At 39.6% G+C, this 24051-nt stretch overlaps 1 protein-coding gene across 1 annotated transcript in view; it reads right to left on the bottom strand.

Annotated features, from left to right (window-relative positions):
- Positions 1–24051, bottom strand: part of LOC122803244 (protocadherin Fat 4-like) — a 166819-nt gene that overhangs the window by 60688 nt on the left and 82080 nt on the right. The window contains exon 4 of the mRNA XM_044072841.1: positions 14047–14171. Coding sequence (XP_043928776.1) covers positions 14047–14171 — 125 coding nt within the window. The remainder of the gene's footprint in view (positions 1–14046; positions 14172–24051) is intronic.

Below are 24051 nucleotides of genomic sequence, written 5' to 3'. Positions count from 1 at the left end.
TAAAAATAGGTACCAAAACACTTTTTCTCCATCCCTCAGGCATTGTCTCACTTTCCGAGATTTCATTAAACTATCTGGTTAGAAATTCCACTGCCATTTCACCTAAACACCTCCATGCTTCCACAGGTATGTCATCTGGAGCAACAGCTTTTCCATTCTTCATCCTCTTCATAGCTATCCTTACTTCCTCCTTGCTAATCCATTACACTTCATGATTCACTATTCCCACATCATCCAACCTTCTCTCCCTCTCATTCTCTTCATTCATCAACCCCTCAAAGTACTCTTTCCATCTGCTCAGCACACTCTCCTCGCTTGTGAATACATGTCCCTCATTATCCTTTATCACCTTTACCTGCTGCACATCTTTCCTAGCTTAGTCCCTCTGTCTAGCCAATAGGTACAGGTCCCTTTCTCCCTCCTTAGTGTCCAACCTTTCATACAACTCTTCATATGCCTTATCCTCAGCCTTCGCCACCTCTCTCTTTGCCACGCACCTCATCTCCTTATACGCCTGTCTACTTTCTTCATCTGTCTGACAATCCCACTTCTTCTTTGCCAACCTCTTTCTCTGTATACTCTTTTGCACTTCCTCATTCCATCACCATATCTCCTTGTCGTCCTTCCTCTGTCCAGATGTCATACCAAGCACCTTTCTAGATGTCTCCCATACTAGCTCTGCTGTAGTTACCCAGCTATTTGGTAACTCTTCACTGCCACCCAGTGCCTGTCTTAACTCTTCCCTGAACTCAGCCTCACAATTACCCTTTTTCACTTTCCACCATTTGATCCTTGGTGCTGCCCTTACACTCCTCCTCCTCTTCTTGATCACCAACGTCATCCTACAAACCACCATCCTATGCTGCCTAACTACACTTTCCCCGGTCACCACTTTACAGTCTCCAATCTCCTTCAAACTGGCCCTCCTATGTAAGATATAATCCACCTGTGTGCATCTTCCTCCACTCTTGTATGTCACCCTATACTCCTCCCTCTTGTTAAAATTCGTATTCACCACAGCCATGTCCATCCTTTTCACAAAATTCACTACCATCTGACCTTCTGCATTCCTTTGCTTAACACCATACCTACCCATCACTTCATCATCCCCTCTGTTCCCTTCATCAACATGCCCATTGAAATCTGCTCCAATCACCACTCTCTCACCCTTGGGTACAGTCATCACCACTTCATCCAACTCACTCCAAAATTTTTCTTTCTCATCCATCGCACACCCAACTTGTGGAGCATATGCACTAACAACATTCATCATTACACTATCAATTTCCAGCTTCATAAACATCACTCTATCTGACACTCTTTTCACCTCCAAAACACTCTTAGCATACTGTTCCTTCAGGATAACTCCTATGCCATTTCTCCTCCCATCCACACCATGATAAAACAATTTGAACTCACCTCCAATACACCTAGCTTTACTCCCCTTCTATCTGGTCTCTTGCACACACAATATACCAACCTTCCTTCTGTCCATCATATTGGCTAGCTCTCTCCCTATACCAGTCATACTGCCAACATTCAAAGTTCCAACTCTCACTACCACAGTCCTAGCCTTTCTCCTCTCTTCCTGCCTTTGGCCATGGCTTCCCCCTCTTCTCCTCCTTTGGCCAACAGTAGCCCAATTTCCGCCAGCACCATGTTGGCTAACAGTACTGGTGGTGGTTGTTGTTAACCCAGGCCTTAAATGATCTGGTATGTAAATATTTACTGCTGTCCTCATGAATTATTTGGCGAAGTTTTACGCCCGATGCTCTTCCAGACGCAACCCTCCCCATTTATCCAGGCTTGGGACTGGCACAAAGAAATGCACTGGCTTGTGCAAATGGAAAATGAAATTATAGATTACCTGTTCAGTGAAGGATTTAATGTAGAAAATCCAACTTGGGTGATGTCACAGGATGATGGAACATGGAGTCCCCAAACTAAAGAGAAACGGGTAGAATGGGAAGTACCTAATCGCTTGCCACATGATGATTCTCTAGAGCTTTCAGTAGGAAACCTGTATAAAAGTTTAGTTGGAGTTGCAAAGCAAAGGAAGGAGCAGGAAACAGTGGCAACTCTGATGCAGGCAATGTTGTGTAATGATGGGCCAGTGAGTACCCATATAAAGGATCAGCAGATGACACAGGATGCCGCTGAAGAGGACACGTCACAGGAAGACATTCTGGAACTTTCTATGGAATGCCCATAGGAAACAGCAAATAATGTGCCCTTAGTTTAGAAGAAAATGATCTAAGGGAAGGGTAGCTTGATTTAATACAGATGGATAGACATACTAAGATCAATGAAAGAAATAGATTACAGAAAGTAAATAAGACCCAAAATGTTAGAAGTTTGTAAAACAGATGAACACAGTTATCATGACTAATAACAAAACTTCATGTGATATAAAAGAAGTAAATAGGATATACTGCTGTGCAGCCAATTTAATAATAGGTAAAATCTTACCACAAAAACACAGAACAATAAAGGATAGGAAGGGAAGAAAGAAAATGCCATCATGGAAGGCATCAAAAAGAGAAAACTATAAATATGACAAAAAGTGTCATTTTAGAATATAGAAGAGGGAACAGATCAACAAAAATACTTAGAAAGATAGACATGATAAAAGCAATGTACAGTATCAGAACAGACCAGGATCTATCATACTTTATTGTAAATATTAAACTAAAGATATCAGCACAGGCAGATAAATGTAGAACATATACAGATAAATATAAAGGAAAAATACAAAATTAGCAGTTCATTGATGACCCCAAAGTTTTATAGAGAATTGGGAAATAAAGCAAAAGGAATAAAAACACCACAAGAAAAAAAATAAATAAATAAAAAATAAAAAAGCAGAAGAAAGAGTCCCAATTTGGAGAAATATCTATGAAGACCCTGTGGAACATAAAGATGCCGAATGGTTAGACAAAGTAAAAGACAAGAATGCTGAATGGTTAGATGAAGTAAAAGAAACAATAAGAAGTTCAAATAAACAGAATATGAAATGGAATGAAGTAACAGCCAGAGATATTGAAACAAAATTTGAAAAGCTTCTAACTGGAAAACTCCAAGCCCAGATGCAGTTCTTAACTTCTGACTAAAAGTATTAACATCTTTACATGAAGATTTTGTCCTGAGTAAGAACTACTTATATCCACATCCTGAACAGACAACAACCTGGTTAACAACATGAAAAGGGATACTCCTCCTTAAGAGTGAATCTGCAAGCTATCCTAAAAACTATAGATCAATAACTTTCCTTCCGATGATGTATAAACTACATACTGGAATTGATGCCAACAGAGTTTATAGTCATGTAGGAGAAAACTCAGTCATGGCAATATAACAAAAGGGTAATAAAAGAAAGTCATGTGGAACAAAGGATCATTTGTTGTTAAATAAAGTCATAATGAAGAATTGTAAAAAGGGAAAGAATCTAAGTATGACCTGGATAGATTACAAAAAGCATTTAACAGCAACCCACATTTATGTATAAAGGAGTGCTCACAGACGTATGAAATACTTCCTACGTTGTTCAGTTTACATTACAGTTCATAGGTTCATAGGTTCATACTAGGCTATCTGCCCTGGGGCAATTATAAGCCCAGCCCGATTCTGTATGGCTTATGCCACCCCTTAATTTGAGTACACTGTGCCCTTTTTAAGGTTTAGTTTACTGTACGGGAGTAATCCCTGGACAAACCTCGATCCCCATCCACTTATCGAGATTCTTCTTGAAGAGATTCAGTGAGGTGCTCTGCCTCACATGAACTGGAATTCTATTCCAGCCTCTGGGTTATGAACCTGTCCCTCCAGCAAGTTCTATTTATTTCTGTGCTGAGGTTCAAGTCCCTTGGCGTGTGGCTTTAAGGGATTTAGATTGAGGTACTGAGGTGGAGCATGTCCATTAATTCTGGATTTGACATAGCTTTGTATGTCGCATAGATCGCGGTATGCAACTAAGTAGAGCTTTTTTTTTTAACCCGAGCAGCTTTTGGCATCTGTTTGAGACCCTTGATCCTCTTGGTGCGATACTTTTGGGGTCTTTCTAATTCCTGCAGGTGTCGGTAGTACATCCCAAGGCATTGTATTCTATGATGGGCCTGATGAGGGACCTCTAGATCTAGATGTGAAACCCTTCGTGATGAGGTGGGCTATGTAGAAGGTCTTTCTAACCACTTTGGCAATGTGGTTTCAAAGGAGAGATTGCTATCAACTTGGGTCCCCAGGTCCCTAATAACTTTTACTTAATGGGTTTCCGCTATGTGGTAATTTGTGGGCACATTGTTTTTGCCAAAGGGTATGACTATACATTTTTTGCAAACCATGGCACTGGCACCAGTTATCTGTCTCTGTGAGACCCTTTGAAGGATATTTGTGTCAGCTGGAGAGTTGATTATGGCGCCCAGTTTGCAGTTGGTGAGCCATAGTCCTCCCACATTGCCTGTACCTCGGAAAGTATGCCGAACAAGAGTGGTCCCAGGACAGAACCCTGTGGGATGCCACTGGTTTCGAGTCTGACATGGCTCCAGCAACTCTACTCTGTGGGTTCTGTCTTTGAGCCAGTTTGCGACCCATCTTGTGACATAGGGGTTTATATTTAAGCTGGATAGCTTATCTATGATGCCAGTGGGGTATTGTGTCAAATGCATTTGCAAGGTCCAGATAGGCTGTGTGGACTACCTTCCCGTCATCTATGGCTTTGGTGACTCAAAGAAAAAGAAGTCAACCAGGTTCAAAGGCAGGAAAGCTTGAATCTGCCCGAACTGGGGGTAGGATCTAGTGTCTGTGGGTCCCTAATCTCTTTGTTTTGTTGCTCCCATGATGATCCCTCCATAGCCTTGCAGAGAAAAGCTAGTCAGGCTTATGGGGGTCGATTTTCAGGGTCGTCGTGGCTCCACCTTTGTGGAGTGGGACCACTGTTGCTCCATTCTGTGGGCACATATCTTGCAGTAAGGCTGAGATTGTATAGCTGTTTTATTTGAGGGATTAGTTCCTCTTGTAGTTCATGTAGGACACAACCTGGGATGCCATCTGGTCCCATGGAAGCAGTGTTTTTGCTTTGGAGAGGGCAGCCTTCACCTGAGCATCTGAGATAAGTTTGCACTGAACCTGTCTGCCAGGGATGTCTATGGGTGGTATATTTTATGTCGTTTAGAATCAACTCAGAACAAGTGTGGGTAGTTGTCTTCCAGGTTTTAAATGATTTTCTTTGAAACTGAATGATTGTTTTTTCTGTCCCTGTGCAGTTTTTCTTTTCTCTGGAGGGCCTTGATTTTTTTATTTTTTTAATTGTCTTTGCTAGTACTGATCAGAGATGATGCATTCCTATTAGGTTTTAGCCTCCCACTGTAGTAGTCATCTTTATCTGTTGTACAGTTTATTTATGGTAGGGGTCCACCAGACTGACTGCATTTGGATGATTGGGTCTTGGTTTTGTTTGGGATAGTGTCCATTCATAGATGAGAATGTCGATAGAGAGAATTATATAGGATTCTCTTCAGTAGTTTGGGTATTTCCACTGGCCCTGGGGGCTTGAAAAGTGATCAGACTCGCTTTGAAAAAGGAGTTAAGAATGGTTGAAGTTTTTTCTGGGTGGTTTTCTGGGCTCTTGTGGGTCGGATGATGGGACATCGGAAATTTAATATGGTCTGATCTTTACTTTGGAATTAGGATTAGGTTAAGGTGTGGAGGTCCCCATGTGGGTAAGGTAATGATCAGGTCTATCTTCCCTCTTGTGTGAGTGACTAGTTGTTCCATAGCATTTAGCATTATAATTTCCAATAAATCTTGGGCTTAAGGTGCTGGGGCTTGGCTAGTGTTCCCCAGTCAATGTTTGGTCAGTAGTTGAACCCAATATATATAATGGTGAGAGAGATCTTCATGTTCTCAATGTTTCAGGAAAAAGCCAATGACTTTTAAGGACTTTAAGAGGGTGGTCTGTAGGATGCTATAAACTGAAAAGCAGTCTTGCCCACTGTTAGTTGCACATGGATGGTCTCCGATACTTCGTGCAATGCCACTAACACTGGCAAACCACTTTGCAATTAAGCCATGACAAAGGGAAAATTAGTATCCCAGGGATAAAAATTCAAGGGTGGATATTCTAGGGTGATTCTTTGTCACCATTATTGTTTTGTCTTGCCCTTAACCCATTAAGCTGTGTACATAACAGATTAAGCCTTGGTTGCAATTTGACTCCCAGAGAACAAACTTGCTTAAAGATTTCTTACCTACTTTTTGTGGATGACGTAAAACTGTATTGTTCATTGGATGAGGAGTTGAAAGCACAACTGCAAGTTGCTAAAGCTTCTCAGATTATTTAAGAATGACATTTGGTCTTGAAAGATGTGCAAAAGCAATGTTTAACGTGGGAAAGTTGCAGTACCAAGAAAATATCAGTCTGGGATAGAACTGAGCTATAAAGGAACTTGAGCAGATAGGAGTATATAAATATTTGGGAATTGATGAAGGATTGCCAAAAAAGATGAACAAATGTGAATAAAACTCAGTAAGAAATACTTCAGAAGGCTAAAACTAATACTGAAATAGTTTTGACATCTAGGAATAAATGTCCAGGCTATAAAACAATTTGCTCTTCCTGTTTTAAATTACAGTTTTGATGTGATTGAGTGGTCCCAAAAATGATTGGACCAGTTGGACAGAAAAACAAGAAAAATGCTTCACGCTTATCAAATGATATATAAAAATAAGCGTATACCAAGATTATATATTCCACACTCGGAAGGAGGTCTGGACTTCCTCAAAATTGATTACGTGTATAGATCTGCAGTCGTGGGACTGCACACATATCTGCTGACCTCATCAGATCCAAACATAGTGAAAGTTTTAAAACATGAGGAGAGGAAGTCTAAGATGACCTTTGTGCTTAGTTTAGCAGAGGCATTCAGATGACAAGTAGGAACAGAAATCAAAACAGAAGGAGACAAAAACCAGACAGCAACTGAGTGTGCCAAAAAAACAAACAAAAGAATACAAGGAGAAGGATCAGATAAAAAGGAAAGGAATGTGGAAAAGCCATAAATATAGAGGCAAGTATGGAGCTCACCTGGAACAACCTCCTGTTGGTCAGGATTTGATACAGGAATGTTTAAAGAGAGGTGGGGTGATACCAAAGGATGGAAGGTTAATAATGGCAGCCCAGGATAGTGAACTATGTGCACATTGGTTTACAAAGTCCCTTGAACATGTGGGAGAAACAGAAACATGTAAGTTCTCTAAAAAAGAATTGGAAAAAGTTGCATACTTTATTGTTGGATATGATACACTAACGAAAGAGGACCTGTACATGGAAAAGTACAATAATACAGCAAGATTGTTGCACTGGGGATTATGCAAACACTACAATATAGAAACGGCTGAGACGCATTAGACACATGAACCACAAAGCATTATAGAGAATAATAAAATGTATATCACATGGGATCACCCATTACCAATAATTCAAAAAATAGATGCAAAAACCACAAATATAGTAGTCCATGAAAAAAAGACAAAATTAACAATGATCACTGAAATTGCTACACCAAATGCTTACAGTATCCTACATACAGAGAGACACGCAAAGTTATAAAATATCATGATTTGCAGACAGAAATGAGAGCAATGTGGAAGAAAGATAACCAGTCAGTTCCAATAGTAGTAGGAGCAACGGGTCTAATAAAAAAAAAGAATCTACAGTAGCATTTATATATGCTATGAGTATATGTAGCTCCATATGAACTGCAGAAGGGGTCTGTTCTGTGCTTATTATTCACATTCTAGTCCTGCAAAGCCATATTACTGACTGTTCAAAACTGGCCAGATAATAAGAGCATGTGGTACTTTCATCCACAGAAAGCCTATCACCCCCACCAGCAGTTGTAGCTACATTTTTGACTGGGTACTCCCCTTGTTGTTATGAATAAATAAATTACATGCATTTTATTGGTAGCTTTGGCTGAACCACATCAAATTGTATACAGATCACTAGCGTCATACCATAAAATCCAGCCACGTGTAGCACTATTTAAATCGAACATTATTTATGAGAACATTAGAAATATTAACCAGTTTACTATCAAAATTTCAAACCAAACTCCATTGACTGCAGTTTGTTCGAACACGGAAATTCGAACACAGCAATGTCAAACATCAAGCGCTTATCTTGACCTGTGCTAAAACCCATTCCTAGTTTGGATTTTGATGTTTGACATTGCCTTTTTCGAATTTCCGTGTTCGAACAAAGTGCAGTCGACGGAGTTCGGTTAGAAATTTTGATAGTAAACCTATTAACCACCTAATAACACATGCTAAGTCAATATGCAGTCTCTGCAGAAATAAAAGTTATCTCAATCATTCCATGCCTGTTGCTTTTGAAGAATAATTTGCTTATGCTACATTAAAAATTGGCATGCTAGTGCTGTTGGCATATTTTCTGAACTAGATCAACTGTGTAACAGGAAATGTCTGGCAAACAATGACAACCATTTCACAGTTACTAAGCATGGAGCCCAGCACAAATTCCCAATTGGTTAAATGCCTTGTTGAATGTCACATGGAGAGTAAATGAAGGGGGAAAGAATCAAACCCTGCACCTTTTCCAAAAAGCAGCTCATTAACAAGCTAGAGCTTTAGTCCTCTGCACTACCAGACTAACAGCTTGTAACTAAATGCAGAAATCCTCTACAGTCTCATCTTATAGAGAAGACTGTACCACAGTAATATGCAACAATGACTACATGAGGGATGTTAAAAACCAGAGCATTCTGATCATCACTCTGAATAATGCAGATTATATGACCTGACAAATGTAAAACCATTTGCATTTGCTGGAGGCTCTAAAGAATGTACTACTACTACAAAAACATATTACTAAAATGCAACATGTTTAGAATATATTACACAATCTAGGCCTGTTAATGAATTCTTTCATTCTTTAGTGCAATGAATAAAATAAACAATCACAGACAAAATAAATGCTGCAGCAGTAGTTTTTGTTCAACAGCTCGCAAGTCATACACAAGTCAGAAATATTACCGCTTGCAGGACACCAACATCTAATTTTTGACCTCCCTGTATCTTCTCTGTCAGCCTATTAGACTACTCTAAATCACTTAAAAATTTAACAAAACAGGATCAAGATCTATTTTGTGTTTTTACTTAAGAATTTGGGCATGACACTAGGATTAGGGCTCTTACCCCTGTATCTTAGGTAGAGGGTTTGATTTTGAGCAAGACCCATAACTAAGTGGGGCATTTCACATAGACACACACACACACACACACACACACACACACACACACACACACACACACACACACACACACACACACAGAGTCCTATCTGATGTGTCTCACTTTGTTTAACTCCAAATGCTGCATACACTCTTCTGTGGACCATTGCTGAATGCTGCACTTCCAAAACACCTGCCATTACTGTAAAACTCTCTGGTAAGCCAAGATCCAATGATAAACACCTGCCCTTACAGTACAATGCTGTGCTATAGCAAATCTAAACACGTACTTTTTTGCTGTACTCTCAAGGCCATCTCTGTGTACACTCTTGCTCCTGTTTTATTGACTTAGAGCAGGAAGCATTAGGATGTGGACATGGACAAAGTAAGAAACTTTTCATTTTTTTAATTCTTAAACTGATAGTTATGTAGTTGCAGGAAAACTTTTAATTTTTTTTTTAATTTTTAAAGCACATTATACAGTAGTTCAGCAAAGTAAGAATATTTTTCTTTTTCATTAAATGAAATGTTGTGGCATGGCCCCCTGCCAGCACAGGACCCTAAGCACCGGCCTAGGTCACCTAGTGCTGAATCTGGGCAGACAGGGCTCGTTTCTTGCATGCTGTGTGTCTGCTGCAAAGTATTCCCTTCAGTTTAGGTGTAGTGAGTGCAAATGATTGTCTGTCTTGTGTGTGTCTGATAAAACATCATTCCATAGCAAGCTTCCTACTGCTGATTAATACACTGGCAAAATTCCAAGCTGCCAAACCACATGAATGCTGCTGCGACAACCATATAATTCAGTAACCTCTGGCTCATTAACCTCTGATTTGTAGCTTATAGCCTACCCTGCATCTATGTAGTGTCACCACACTCTCACAATCTTTTTTTCTTACTCTCTCCCATTACAAAACACCTTCTATAAATAGACAGCTAACAAAACAAGTACAGATTGTTAATATTAAGACTCTTTTCTTTTTAGGTCTCTCCTTCTATATCACACATCAGAGCTCACATCACAATAACTATAACCCAGCTACAACATCTTGCAAATGATAGCTTGAGCACATGTTCTTGCAACACATACATGTGCTTATCATATTATAAACAAATGAGACAGAATGCAGTTTTTGTAGGAAGGCCAAGCCTTCCTGCACTCCCCACATGAGGTGTTCATCCATGCATCCTCTTACCTTGTTTTTCACACTCCAAGGATACTGCACTCTGGAGATCACTGCTATACAATGTAACACCTTTCTTGCACTTTTTCAGGAGGCAGCAAGATCAGATCACCCTCAAAATGCTAATACGCAAAGCATGGGCCAGTGGCATAGAGGGATAAAGCCCTGACTATGGTCAAGGTCACCCATGTGTGAATAGTGGCTTGGGCACTTGACAGTGCAAGTAGGGAGGATGACTGTGCCCATCATGAAGTGGAGAGAGGTATACATATGGTACACATACTCAGGGCACACTCAAGCAGTCTGGTTTTCCCTGGTGGAGACTATGGAAGCAACTGCGCAGTGCTGTCTGATGTTGGGAAGGGCATCCTGCTGATGTCAACCCCTTGAGGAAGTGAGAGCCAGTTTGGTGCTGGCATCCACTGTATATTCTGCCCTCAGGATGTTACTGGGCATGTCTAAGGTGGAAGGAGAATTAGGAAAAAAACACTCCTTGGCATCTATGTAACACTGACCCAGGTTTCTCAATCTCCTCACTGTCCATGGATGTGGGCTGGGATTATCCTGGGGTAGGTTGTTAGACCAGGGGCATAAGGAGGGGAACTGGGAGCAGATATTGGTTAGCTGTGGGAATCATGAAAGTGAAAAAAAAAATACCATGCAAATAAGCACTACAGTCTTGCTCCAGTGTGAAGCAATTGATATCACATGGGCAATTGCTGTCTTGATTTATTGTACTTGAACAAATGTGACTCAGCTCTATGTAATCTAAACAAGTTTCAAGTGTCTGTAAGACAACCTTCTCACTTGTTTAGCATTTACCTACTGATATAACTTGCCTAACCAAGCTGTTTTTGTTTGGTCACTTATTTAGTATTTGATAACAGGGTAGGTGGACTGGTCCAGAGACCCTTTTCAGCCATGACAAATGTGCAAAGGCATAAACAGTGACTACAGTACTATATTACAGAGATTTACAGTTTACACAGGCAGACATGTACTTAGACTTAGACTACAAGCTTACATAGGTTGCGATTACTTTAGAATACATATTACTATGAATTAAAGTTTGATAAATGCATGATTAACATAATAGGCTACTTATTCCTGAAGTATAAAATTTGCCAACATTTTACTATGCCTCTTCTCCAGTAATATTTAAAGTCGACACTACAACAAAACAGCGACTTTATTCTTAAATTTACATCTGTATTACTTATTTACATTTTAATTATGCAAGTCTAGCAGCTTTTATATGTAGATGTGAAGCTACTAACAACTGTGTATTTGTATTACAGGATGTAGACTGAATATTGCATCACATAGTCCGTACTTACTCATTCGTCATTTAGAAAATACTAGTTTTTTAAAAGCAAATAGTTTATTTTCTCTGATTTTTTGTTTATGAAGTTACAGTAAGAATAACTATATAGTGATGGGTACAGCACAGGGGGTGGGGGGGAATGATGAAGGGCTTGCATCCATATAAAAAGAAATACTGCCAGTAATTCACTGCTTGCTTGACTAATAGCAGATTGCAAGCAGGTGCTTTAATAAATCGTGCTGTGAAGCCCAGCTTACTGAAAGTGAGCCCTGTGACCTTGTATTTACCTGGCTTATGGACTTTCATAAATGTCCTGCGTTGTACTATTATGTCCTTAGGCTTCCTCAGTGTCCCCCTGTAGTTTTGTGAGCCAATAATGTGATTCCTGAAACTCTGAGGAATTAAATATTATCAGGACGGAATACATACTCGGTCAAAATAACCCCATCTCTGAATATTCTCCTTCTCTGGGGTACAGCAATTTCACAGTTACAAAGTAGTGGGGATGTTGGAGAGCTTTCCCCCTGCAAAATAATGTTTTAATGGGTAGCAACAAGTGTTTTTTTACTTTGCTGCTTTGTCTGCAGAATCTCACTTAATTTTTTTGAGTTTCACAACTGCCACTGTCTTGGCCCATGATGTAACATCTCCTTCAGACAAGCCTTCCTACTGAGTTATCATATAAATAAATATTCATGTCATCTGTACATATGTTATACAACGGTGTCTTATTACCCAGGATATTAGTGTTATTTTAAATGTTGCTACCAATTCTTAGGTACAAGGCTGTTTTTTTTTTAAAGAGTAAAGCAGCTCATATATTGTAAAAAGCATCTGTATTATTCCATTAGCAGCTGGTATTCTGACTTAATTGCACTGACTTAAAAAACTGGACAAGTAATGCCAGCAAATTCTTGCATACACATTTTATGGAATAAATATATGAAAATAAATGGTGTAAACTCAACAGAGTGTCTAGAATTAGATGTAACTGAGGCAACACTTGTGTAACAGCTGACCAATTATTTATTTATTTATTGACATTTGTTAACCGGGTTTGTCCAACTGGGCTAGTGGCCCATTTTCAGTCGTGGCCCGAGGAAAAAAGCTCCAGTAGTACATTTTAAACAAGTACAATTTTAAACAATATTGATATAATAGCAGTTACAGCAAAAAGATTCACATATGTTGGGTTACATACATAAAGTTAAAGTTGCATTAAAAAGAAGCTAAGTAATAATTTTACATTGATATAGTTCAATAGGTCAACAATAAAAAAATTTGTTTGTATAAAATTATGCAAATGCATAGTAGACACATTGGAGAAAGAGGTGTAATGAGGTACTAAGTATGGTCCTTTTGAAGGTACATAAAGGGAAGGAAGACTAGGTAGGGTCATGGCAAGGGCAGGTTCTGGAATTGAGAAAATAAACTTTTAATTCATTTTTAAAGTGTGAGGTGTGGGAGACTGAACATAAATCAAGGGGAAGTTTGTTCCAAGCATGGACAAGGGAGTGTCTGTAGAGTAGTTTGCCTACTGACCTTTTTGGGTGGTAGATATCAAGTAATTGTTAGTTAGAAATACAGAGGGTCCGGGATGGGATGTTAATGGAGACTAAGGAAGATAGAGATGGACAGATGGAGGGTTTATAAAGAATAGAGTGTAGCATATGAAATTGATAAGATAGCAGAAATTGGGGAAGTTCAAGCCATTGAAGAGAGTTTAAAGAAATGCAGTGGTGTGAGTTGTACGGGGAGTTAGTAATGAATCTAGCTATTTTATGGTAAGTCTGTTGGAGTTTGTTTAGAGTGGATGCCTGGATATTGGTAAGAACTGGGGTGGCGTATAAGAGGGATGGGAGGAGGAGTGCCTGGCCCAGGGTAAGTCTAGATTCAGGGGTTAGGAATTTTTTGTTCCAATATAGCACACCTAGTTGTTTCTGAATTAGAACCTTTGGAACTTAAAAACTGTACAAAGTTCACAAGAATTTCTAAAGAAATGTTAAAATTTTATTAGCATTTCATTGCTAGTATAGCTGGCAGTATTACTGCTTCTATGAATAATCTGGAAACTCCTTTTTGATTAATTGAACTGGCTGGAGTTTTACTGCGTGCAGATGGAGGTTTGGCAATCAATGTTAGGTCTGCAGGATATAGCGTGCCAGATATTTTCATGGAGCATTTCCTGGAAGGACTACGATACTGAAGCAGTTGTAAAAATGTTACATTAGAACAGATAAGGCTAGCATTTGACAGCAATAAAAATCATGTAGAATAACATTTATAGTACACTTACTCTGTTCACAGTGAGGTCCAGTGAATCCTTTCATGCACTGACAAATGTAAAAGAACCAGTGGTCTGTACATAAATCATTATTCATACAGGTACTGTTGTGGCACATAGGTTCTAAACGTGAACACCTGTGAAATGCATATTAGACTTTAACAACTTAAATCAAATGATTACAATGAAAAATATTATGCTGCAGTATACACTGAGGAAACATTTGTACTGTTAAACATCATGTAATTTCATATTCTGGTAAAGGCATGGGTTACCTGTTTTTGGTGACTGTGTGCATACATACGTATAAAAGGTAACTAATACAATATCTCCTTATGTTTTCTAATTTGTTTGCAACATGCTTGGTAAGAAACATTTCCTAATGCTTGTTATTAGGATGAGATCAGTCAAAAAACATTATTCATTTGAATGAAATCAGAACCTTTCATAAAGTACGCAAAAAGTAGAATTCTGCTACTAACTTGTGCAAAGTGAAACAGATTCATGAAACACAAAGCTATATAGTCAGCAGCAGACTGTTTCATTCACTAACTACTGCATAAGCTGCAAGGCAGATTTTCACGAATTAGGCAGCTTCTGTTCCTCTAAGTTTACATTTTAATAGCTGCACCATGCATTTCTTACTGTACTGAAATATATATATTTGCATCCTTGTACCCACAGAAAAATTAATTCAGATGCAACTCACAACCCAGGATCATCCCAGCTTTTTCATCAGCTTTACCTCCTAACCTCCTAGTGCAAGAATTCTGGACAAGGACAGATATAAGGGGGAGGTGAGGGTAAAGGTGCAAAATCTGAGACAGATTTTAAATACTGCTTTAACTAACTTAGATGCTAGAATAATAGCTTTTGCATTCGTATGCATTTTTCTGAAGGATATGAAGTCTGAAACTCAAATGTCTATCATTATTTAGCAATGTCAGCAAACAACTCATTTTATGAGGAACAGACCAAAAATATGAGGCAAAAATCTAGACTATTGAGAAGTATGGACTTTTTCCATAAATTAAACAGAAAACACACAGGAAAGTACATAGAATAACTTGAAATACATTATTTACTTGATGTATAGTTTACAACACTTTGCACTGGTTTGTAGACTGCAACAACAGCAAGACAGAACATATAACATAAATTATGTTTTATTTGGAAAATCCTCCACTCCCCTTTAAGGGTGTTACATTCCCATACCCCTTCATCAATTATAAAATCAGTGTGATATCGCCATACAGTGGAGCAAATGAAAATAACTGACATTTGGCAAAACCCAAGTATTTTCCTTTTTCTGTTATGTGTCAGAATTGGAAAGGAAGAACAGGAGCTTTAAAATATGTGAAATGAGTACTTACACTTTGAATCCTTCTGTAAATACTAATCTATTGCAAAACCACCAGTTATTGTAGTGCCCACATTCTGCCTTTCAGTGGTCATTTTGGGATTAGTGCTTCTGTTTTCTCCTGGTGTGAGAAGGAGTGCAGTTATATTATTTCCTGGAGACTGCTGATCACCAGAAAGTTAATAACTGCTTTATAGGTGACAGCTTAGAATCTTTGCTTATATTCTGATCCTGGTGAGAATAGGAGCAGAGTGCATTGATTCCTGACTCTTTCTGGTTGGAGAGTGAGTGTCTGTGCTTAACATACCTGATTGGTCTGGTTGCTATTCGAGGTATCTACCAGAAAAAGGATACAAGCCTATAGACCCTTGCATCATCTGGGACAAGACTGTGGATCACCAAACAGGCCATGGGATTGGTGCCAAAACTAGCTAATTTTAGCTAGAACTAGCCAGTTTTTTTTAGTTGGAGCACTCAAAACTGTTTCCTTGAGCTCAGCACTTGCTCAGAACTCATTGTAAGCACTAAATAAACTACAAATTACTACAGCACTCGACATTCATCACTTGTCAAGAGGAAAACAGTTCTTAGTACTTAAATTAATAAATACCTGTCCAGGCATGTCCATGGATCAGCTCCCGGTGTTTTCTCCTGTCCACCTGATGAATTTGGGCATCTTGGGGCAATGTAGCAATTGCCTCATGTACACTGACAACCATCTCCTCCTACCACCCAACACTACAACCTGTGAGAGATGCACTTATATAGTCAAACTGGAAGTCAAGCTCTCTCCAACCAAGACTGGACTAGACAGTCAAGAGGAGAAGGTTAACTCCTGCACCACACCACACTCAACACATAGTCCTTCAAAGCTCACACATAGAAACACAAAGCACACACCCACATTCATGGAGGCTCTCAATAAAAATCTGCCCAAGCAACAGAGACCTCCCAAGCTGAAATGCAGACAGCCACCACCCCCAACACTACCCAAATGACACATAGCCCACAAAATCAGTGTGCCACTCAACCTCAACCCATAAGGCAAAACAACGTACCCAGCACACTAGTCATAGGTGACTCTATAGTCAGGCACACTGATGTCACACTCACCAGGCTAAACAAGGAGAAAGTTACTGTCAGCTGCCTATTGGGTGGCAGGATCTGCCACATAATGCATGCACTCAGGTTACTCTACAACAAGTACAAATATGACTCTCTCATTGTCCATGTTGGTGTGAATGACCTGAGATGTACCTCCCTGGACTACATGAAAAGAGACATGGAAGAGCTCTCGGATCTTGTAGCTCAGGCAAGTATGACCCTACCCCTGAGCAGCATCCTGCCATCACCCAGAATGATACCACAGTACAAGGACAAAATGATTGACTTCAACAATTGGCTAAGCTTCTGGTGTCATTCTAAGGGGATCCAGTATCTGCCTGGGACGACATGGTCAACAGACTATGATGCTTTGCCAGAGATGGCCTGCACCTGTCACCCCTGGAATTCTGGATACTGGCTAAGACTCTTGCCACCCCTATAGTGTCTTTTTTAGGCAAGGTTCAAATGCTAAATTCACCACCATAGCAGGTACAAACAAGCAAACTCTGAGGGTAGTGCTACTCAGTGTTAGAAGTCTAAATCTCAAAATGCACTCACTCAAGGCACTCCCTAAAATGGAGAAGATCGACATCTGTGCAGTGACAGAGGCCTGGATCAAGGCTCCAGAGATCACCCCTGCATTATCAGGCTATAATTCATACCACACCTTTCGGCCACCTAACCTGGACTGAATCACTAAAGGCGGAGGCATGTCCATATTCATTAAGGATATCCACACCTCCAGGCTAGTTGCTCAACATAATGCATCCAAAAATATCCAAGTGCCACTAACACTGAGCAAGACTGCAATCCAGGTTGTAGCTTGTTACAGATCCCCCACCATGCCCCAGGATTCCCACTCTTCATTTCTTAAGATACTGGAAAATATTAAGGTGCAACCCAATACATTAATTATGGGCGATTTCAACAACCCCACCATCATCTGGGAAAACTACTCATGTACCAACTCATTCGCTCAATGTTTTCTGGAATTCATAAATTCCAACACCTTGGATCAGCTTGTCCACACCCCCACCAGGGACAGCAATATCCTTGACCTGGTCAGTACCAATATGGGTAACTGGTGTTCCATGCCAGAGGTCAACTCCTTGCCAGTCAGATCCAACGACAAGCCAATCACCCCAGACATCCATATCCCACCCCACCCCCATTAAGGAAACCACCATCAAAAACTACTCCAAAGCCAACTTCATGCTTCTTAAGACAGAAGTGGCAAACTTCACAACACCCATGCAGACGGAAAATAGAGGTACAACTGCTGAATCTTACACAAATGCACTGTATAAGCACATACACGAGTGCATGGATATTGCCATCTCCAACAGAACCAAGATGCTATCCTCCAAAAAAAGGAAGCCAATCTGGAGGTTCCCTGCCATAAACAAACTCTACAACAGAAGGAAGAAGCTGTTGCAAAAAAGAGTAACATCCCAAGATTGGAGGAACTCCCTGGTCAGCCTCAGCAAGAAGCTGAGATCCCTCATAAAATCCTCCAAACCCAGTTATGAAAATAAAATCGCTACTAATTCCAAAGACAACTACAAAGCATTCTACAGCTATGTCAAGAATCTTAATGGCAACACTCAGATCTACTCTGAGCTACAGCACAATGGCACTAACTATACAGAACCAACCGATATTGCCAGCATCCTGGCTGATAGGTTCAGTGCTAACTTTACCCCCAACTCACCCTCCAAAGTGCCCATCTTAATACTGGAAGAATGCAAAGCCCCTGTAATCACAGATGAATGAGTAAAGACCGCACTCTCCAAAGAAAAGAACACAGTATCCATGGGGCCAGACAACATCCCAGGCTGCATACTGCATGAACTACAGAACGAAATGGCACCCCACCTAAGTACCATGTTTAATCATAGCCTCACCTCAGGCTATTTGCCTACTGAATGGCGCACAGCGACCGTTATCCCGCTCCACAAACGGGGTGCCACCACGGACCCCAGAAACTACCGCCGCATTAGCCTGACGAGCCTGGTTTGCAAGGCCATGGAATGTATCATCTTGGAGCTTATAAACAAAGACATAGGTAACCTCCAAACCCTGGACCCCACTCAGTTTGGGTTTGTAAAAGGTAGATAATGTCTACTAAACCTGATTAACTTCCTTGAAGCAGTCACTAGAGCCATAGACGAGGGCAAGGTAGTGCACACAGCCTATCTTGACCCTGCCAAGGCTTTCGATACAATCCCCCACTCTGGAATTATAGATTATCTCATTAATCTGGGCATAAATCACTATGTCACAAGATGGGTGGCCAACTGGCTCACTGACAGAACCCACACAGTAAAAGTAGCCGACTCCAAGTCCGACTTCAGACCAGTGATGAGTAGAGTACCACAGGGTTCGGTCCTAGGTCCTCTCCTGTTCGGCATCTACTTCTCTGAAGTGCAGGCCAACACAGAAGGTCTTTGGCTAACAAAGTCTGCAGATGACTGCAAACTGGGAGCCATAATAGAATCACCTAATGATGTAGACATTCTACCACCCTCAGAATGCCCACAGTACAAACAAAATGAAAATTCAATTTTTTGTGGTAAAAATTTTGGTGTCATTCAAAGGGGATCCACTATCCCGCAGAGGGCATCCTCTCTCAGATGCTCAGGAAGCAGCTGCCCTTTAAAGCAAAAAACACTGCTTCCATGGGACCAGATGGCATCCCAGGTCCCGGCCCCACATGAACTACAAGAGGAACTAACTTCAAATAAAACAATATAAGCTACAATCTCAGCCTCACTACAGGATATGTGCCCACAGAATGGCTGCATAGCAGTGGTCCCACTCCACAAAGGTGGAGCCTCTACGACCTGAAACAAAGTGGTTAGGAAAGACTAAGAGCAGCCCACCTCATCACAAAGGGTTTCACATCTAGATCAAGAGACTAGTATGAACCTACGAACCTATGAACCTATGAACAAAAGGGCCTCACAGAGACAGATGCTTGGTTTCAAAGTCGTGGTCTCAAGCTCAATGCCAAGAAGTGCATTGTCATCCCCTTCAGGAAAAACTTGGTACCTATGAACTACCACATAGGTGGTAGCTCACTAAACACTGAAAGTGTGATAAGAGACCTTGGGGCACAGGAAAATGCATTTCTGTTTAGGCATTAATTATTGCTATTTTCTGATGAAATTATAAACAACTTATTACTACATGAAAGGAGGCATTTCATGCATTAGTGGCTAAACATACAACTGATAATTTCATGAGCTTAACTGAATAACATTATTTAGAGTGTCACATATACTTAACCAGTTAACCTTATATGGCGTGCATCTATAATAAACCCTGCACCACTGGAAACACAATGCTGACCCTGATAGATTTATGCGACAAAGCATCTAAAAAACTGGTATATACACATAAACTTAAGCAGTACCAGAAAACATTAAATTACCTTACCTTACTTAAAATGTAACACCAAGAAGTACTAAAGGGGGGACCAATGTACCTGTGTTACTTGAAAGTGCTGAACTGCCAAATTTAATAACTCTTATCTACCTATGAGAGTCTGTATATTTATATCTAAAAAAAAGCAAAAACATGACTGGCTGTAGAGTACCAAATGGTGAGTAGATAATACTGAATGCCTCCCTTTAAGAAAATAAAAAGCTACAAAACCTGTTAGTGAAGCAGCATTGTGATGCACGACAGAATTTTATATAAATGCACTGCTCTTACCAGATGCTTTCCTCTTTAGTCAGTCATGTCCTTTAATTTTCATCAAGCCAATTTATATATCTATAACTATGTTAGAATTATATCAAGTTATTTTGAAAAATACAGTTTTTCAACCTGACAATATTGAACTTTATAAGGATAAAAATCAAAATGTAAAAAAAAGACCTTTAAAATCAATTTTATGCAAGAGACAAGCCCCCTGCATACCCTATATCCTGTGCAACGTCTATATATACCAATTACAAGATCATCAGTCTGACGAGTCTGATCTGCAAAGCCATGGAATGTGTTATCATGGAACTTATAAACAAAGACATTGGCAACCTTAACACTAGACCCCACCCAGTTTGGTTTCGTAAAGGGCCGATCTTGTCTCCTCAACCTGATTGACTTCTTCGAATCAGTCTCCAGAGCCGTGGACGAGGGTAAGGCAGTCCACACAGCCTATCTGGACCTCGCAAAGGCCTTCGACACCATCCCCCACTCTGGAATCATAGATAAACTTACTAAGCTAGGCATTAATCCCTACATCACTTGATGGGTTGCCAACTGGCTTACTGACAGAACCCACACTATAAAAGTAGCCGACTCAAAATCCAGCTCCAGACAAGTGACAAGCGGAGTACCTCAGGGTTCAGTCCTGGGACCGCTCTTGTTTGGCATCTACTTCTCTGACGTACAGGCCAGCACTAAGGGACTCTGGCTAACAAAGTTTGCAGATGACTGCAAACTGGGAGCCATTATTGAATCCCCAAATTATGTGGATATTCTACAAAAGGGCCTTACAGAAACAGATGCTTGGTGCCAGAGCCATGGGCTCAAGCTCAATGCCAAGAAATGTATAGTTATCCCCTTTCAGAAAAACCATGTACCCATGAATTACCACATAAGTGGCAGTACACTAAACACCTAAAGTGTGATAAGGGACTTAGGGACACAGGTGGACAGTGGTCTCACCTTCGATAACCACATAGCCACAACAGTCAGGAAATCCTTCTATGTGGCACACCTCATCACTAAGGGCTTTTCATCCAGAAAAAAGGAGGTCATTGTCCTACTGTACTCATCCCTCATTAGACCCATTATAGAGTACAGCGCCCTGTTTGATATGTACCTCACAAGACATCTGCAACAACTGGAAAGACCACGGAAATAACTCACTAAAAGAATCACAGGCCTAAAGCAGATGCCCTATGCTGACCATCTAAAAAAAACTCCAGCTATACTCTGTCACATATCGCCTACTCAGAGGTGATCACTGCTAACATACAAGGCCATGTCAAACCCAGTGCTGTTGGACATGCTACACTTAAAGAAATCCCAATCTCTCAGAGCCACATGCTCCAGGGATCTAAACCTGGTCATCACAATGAACAAAACATGCTGGAGGGATAGGTTCCTGACCCAGAGACTCCCCAGACTCTGGAATAGACTGCCCATACATGTCAAGCTGAGCACCTCTTTGGCCCTCTTCAAAAGGACCACTGACGATTGGATGGGATATAGGAAATTCACCCCAGGGATCATGTCAGTCACCCTGCTACACAGTGGACCAAGGAAGAAAATATTCTGGGAAGAAATAGCCAGCGAATTGTTATGGCTAGGCTTGTATAGGCCCTAGGGCTGATAGCCTAGTACCAACCTATGAACCTATGAACACAAAAGCAGGAAAAGTGCAGATTCCCACCCCACCCCCACCCCCACCATTGTGCAACAACCTAGCTTACCGAGATGTCAGCAAAGCCACTGAAACTGTCAAAAATCAATGTTAGATAATCTGAATGTTCAAACAGAGTACCTGCTACCATATGTATATATATATATATATGTGTGTGTGTGTGTGTGTGTGTGTGTGTGTGTGTATATTATGTGTATTATACATATTATACACAATGGGTTTACTTTGGAAGCTCAAAGTTTCAAAACATCGAACTTCATATGGTTGACCATAAGATCGAAGTTTTAAAACTTTGAACAGTTTAAATGGAGAGTGTCATACAGCACAGAATAGAAAATTTAACATTTTCTTCACTGTAGTGCATGCTTGGAGTTGGTATATTTAATTAGCAGTGGTTGTGGGGGTTGCAGGGGGGCTTGCCCCCTGCATAAACATAAAAAGAATTTTGTTCTTATTTTTTTATTGAAGTTTCGAACTTTCAAAACTTTGATGTTATGATCTCAACCATATGAAGTTCGAAGTTCTGATATATATATAAAATATTGATATCTAAGTCTATATCTATCACTCAATCTATTTATCTGGATTTCTATCATATGATTGAAAATTCAACATGTCAGAAACCATCAGTATTGATACTTATTTAATGGATGGGGTAAACCCTCCTGCACCTCCAGTTGTCGACTAATTATTACCAGATTTGTGTTTGCACTACAGTGAGGAAAGGGTAAATTCCCATTTTCAATATTTTAAAATGAATGGAACATGCACACACACACACGCTCACACACCCACACACACATATATATATATGTATTATGTATATATATATATATATATATATATATATATATATATATATATATATATATATATATATATATATATATATATATATATATATATATATATATATATGGTTCTACTTTAAAAAGTCGACTTACCAAAATGTTGACTCCAATAACACTGAAGCCACAACACTTGCTTTTGGTGATGATCTTTTAGACATTAGAGGTAAATCGACACCGGCAAACCAGAAACTAACTAAATAAGGTAAAGTAAATCTCCTCTTTATTGCTTAGAACAGTGGAGGTGCTACTCCAGAACGCTTCAGACTTCAATAAAAACAACAGTACTGGCTTTAATTTTATACTTGAGAACAGCCAATCCTACACGTCTTATTCAAAGTACCCAATAGAATTTCAATCACATGAATAACATTCATTGAATAAGTCATATGTATAAAATATATATATGTATATATCAATATATATTCTAAAATGCATTAAAAATATCCATATAAAGACATACCATAACATGTAAAAATATATGAAAGAAAAAGTGCATATGTGCATAACTGTGTATGTGTGTTAAAAGGTCTCAGTGACAATTTGTCATTGAGTCCATGATAATCCATCTAATCTCTTCCTGTTCGGTTTTATTACTAATATTACCCAGTCTATTTGTTGACTGCCAGAGTTCTGTTGGTTTTTCCAACATATTATTTTCATAACACAATTTAGTGTTCCTGTAACTAATAGCAGGTCTATCACCCACTAGTCCTGTCATCTAAAAGCAAAATGTTCCAATTCTTATTTATTAATTAACATTGGTATATGGAATCAAAGCCTCTTTCTCATATCTTTAGATCTAAAATATGTGTTATATTACTATCTAAGGTAATAAATCTTTGTCTAAGTATCCCATAGTGCATGTTATGAATATGTGGTGGATGCATACGTCTACAAGGTTTCCTAAATATATCAGATGTTAAATATCCTCCATCTAACCTAAGTGTAACATCCAAAAATCTATCTGAGTAGTGAACCTTAAGAAGGGTGGTAGTCCCATTAATATATGTCATAAAAGTATCAACATCACCTTCCCAAATAAAAAGAATGTCATCTACAAAGTGTCTGTAATATGTTATGTGGATGTGCTCTAATATATAGGTAATATGCCATCACTAGGTTGGCATATGAGTTTTATTACTCAGGACAATATCCAATAACATAGTAGCCCTTATAATTTCAGAATTATTCATCCCTTTCCTCATTAGGAACAACCTTAAATAATCTATTCCTATGTCATTCGGAATACAGGTAAAGAGGGACTTTATTCTTGTATTTTGAGGTGATACCTTACCCTGTTGGTGTTT

The sequence above is a fragment of the Protopterus annectens genome, chromosome 5.part1 (assembly GCF_019279795.1).
Source record: "Protopterus annectens isolate FY-2018-M chromosome 5.part1, PAN1.0, whole genome shotgun sequence".
In the NCBI taxonomy this organism is placed as follows: domain Eukaryota; kingdom Metazoa; phylum Chordata; order Ceratodontiformes; family Protopteridae; genus Protopterus; species Protopterus annectens.
The sequence above is the reverse complement of the archived record's forward strand: the minus strand, read 5'-3'. Positions and strand labels throughout refer to the sequence as shown.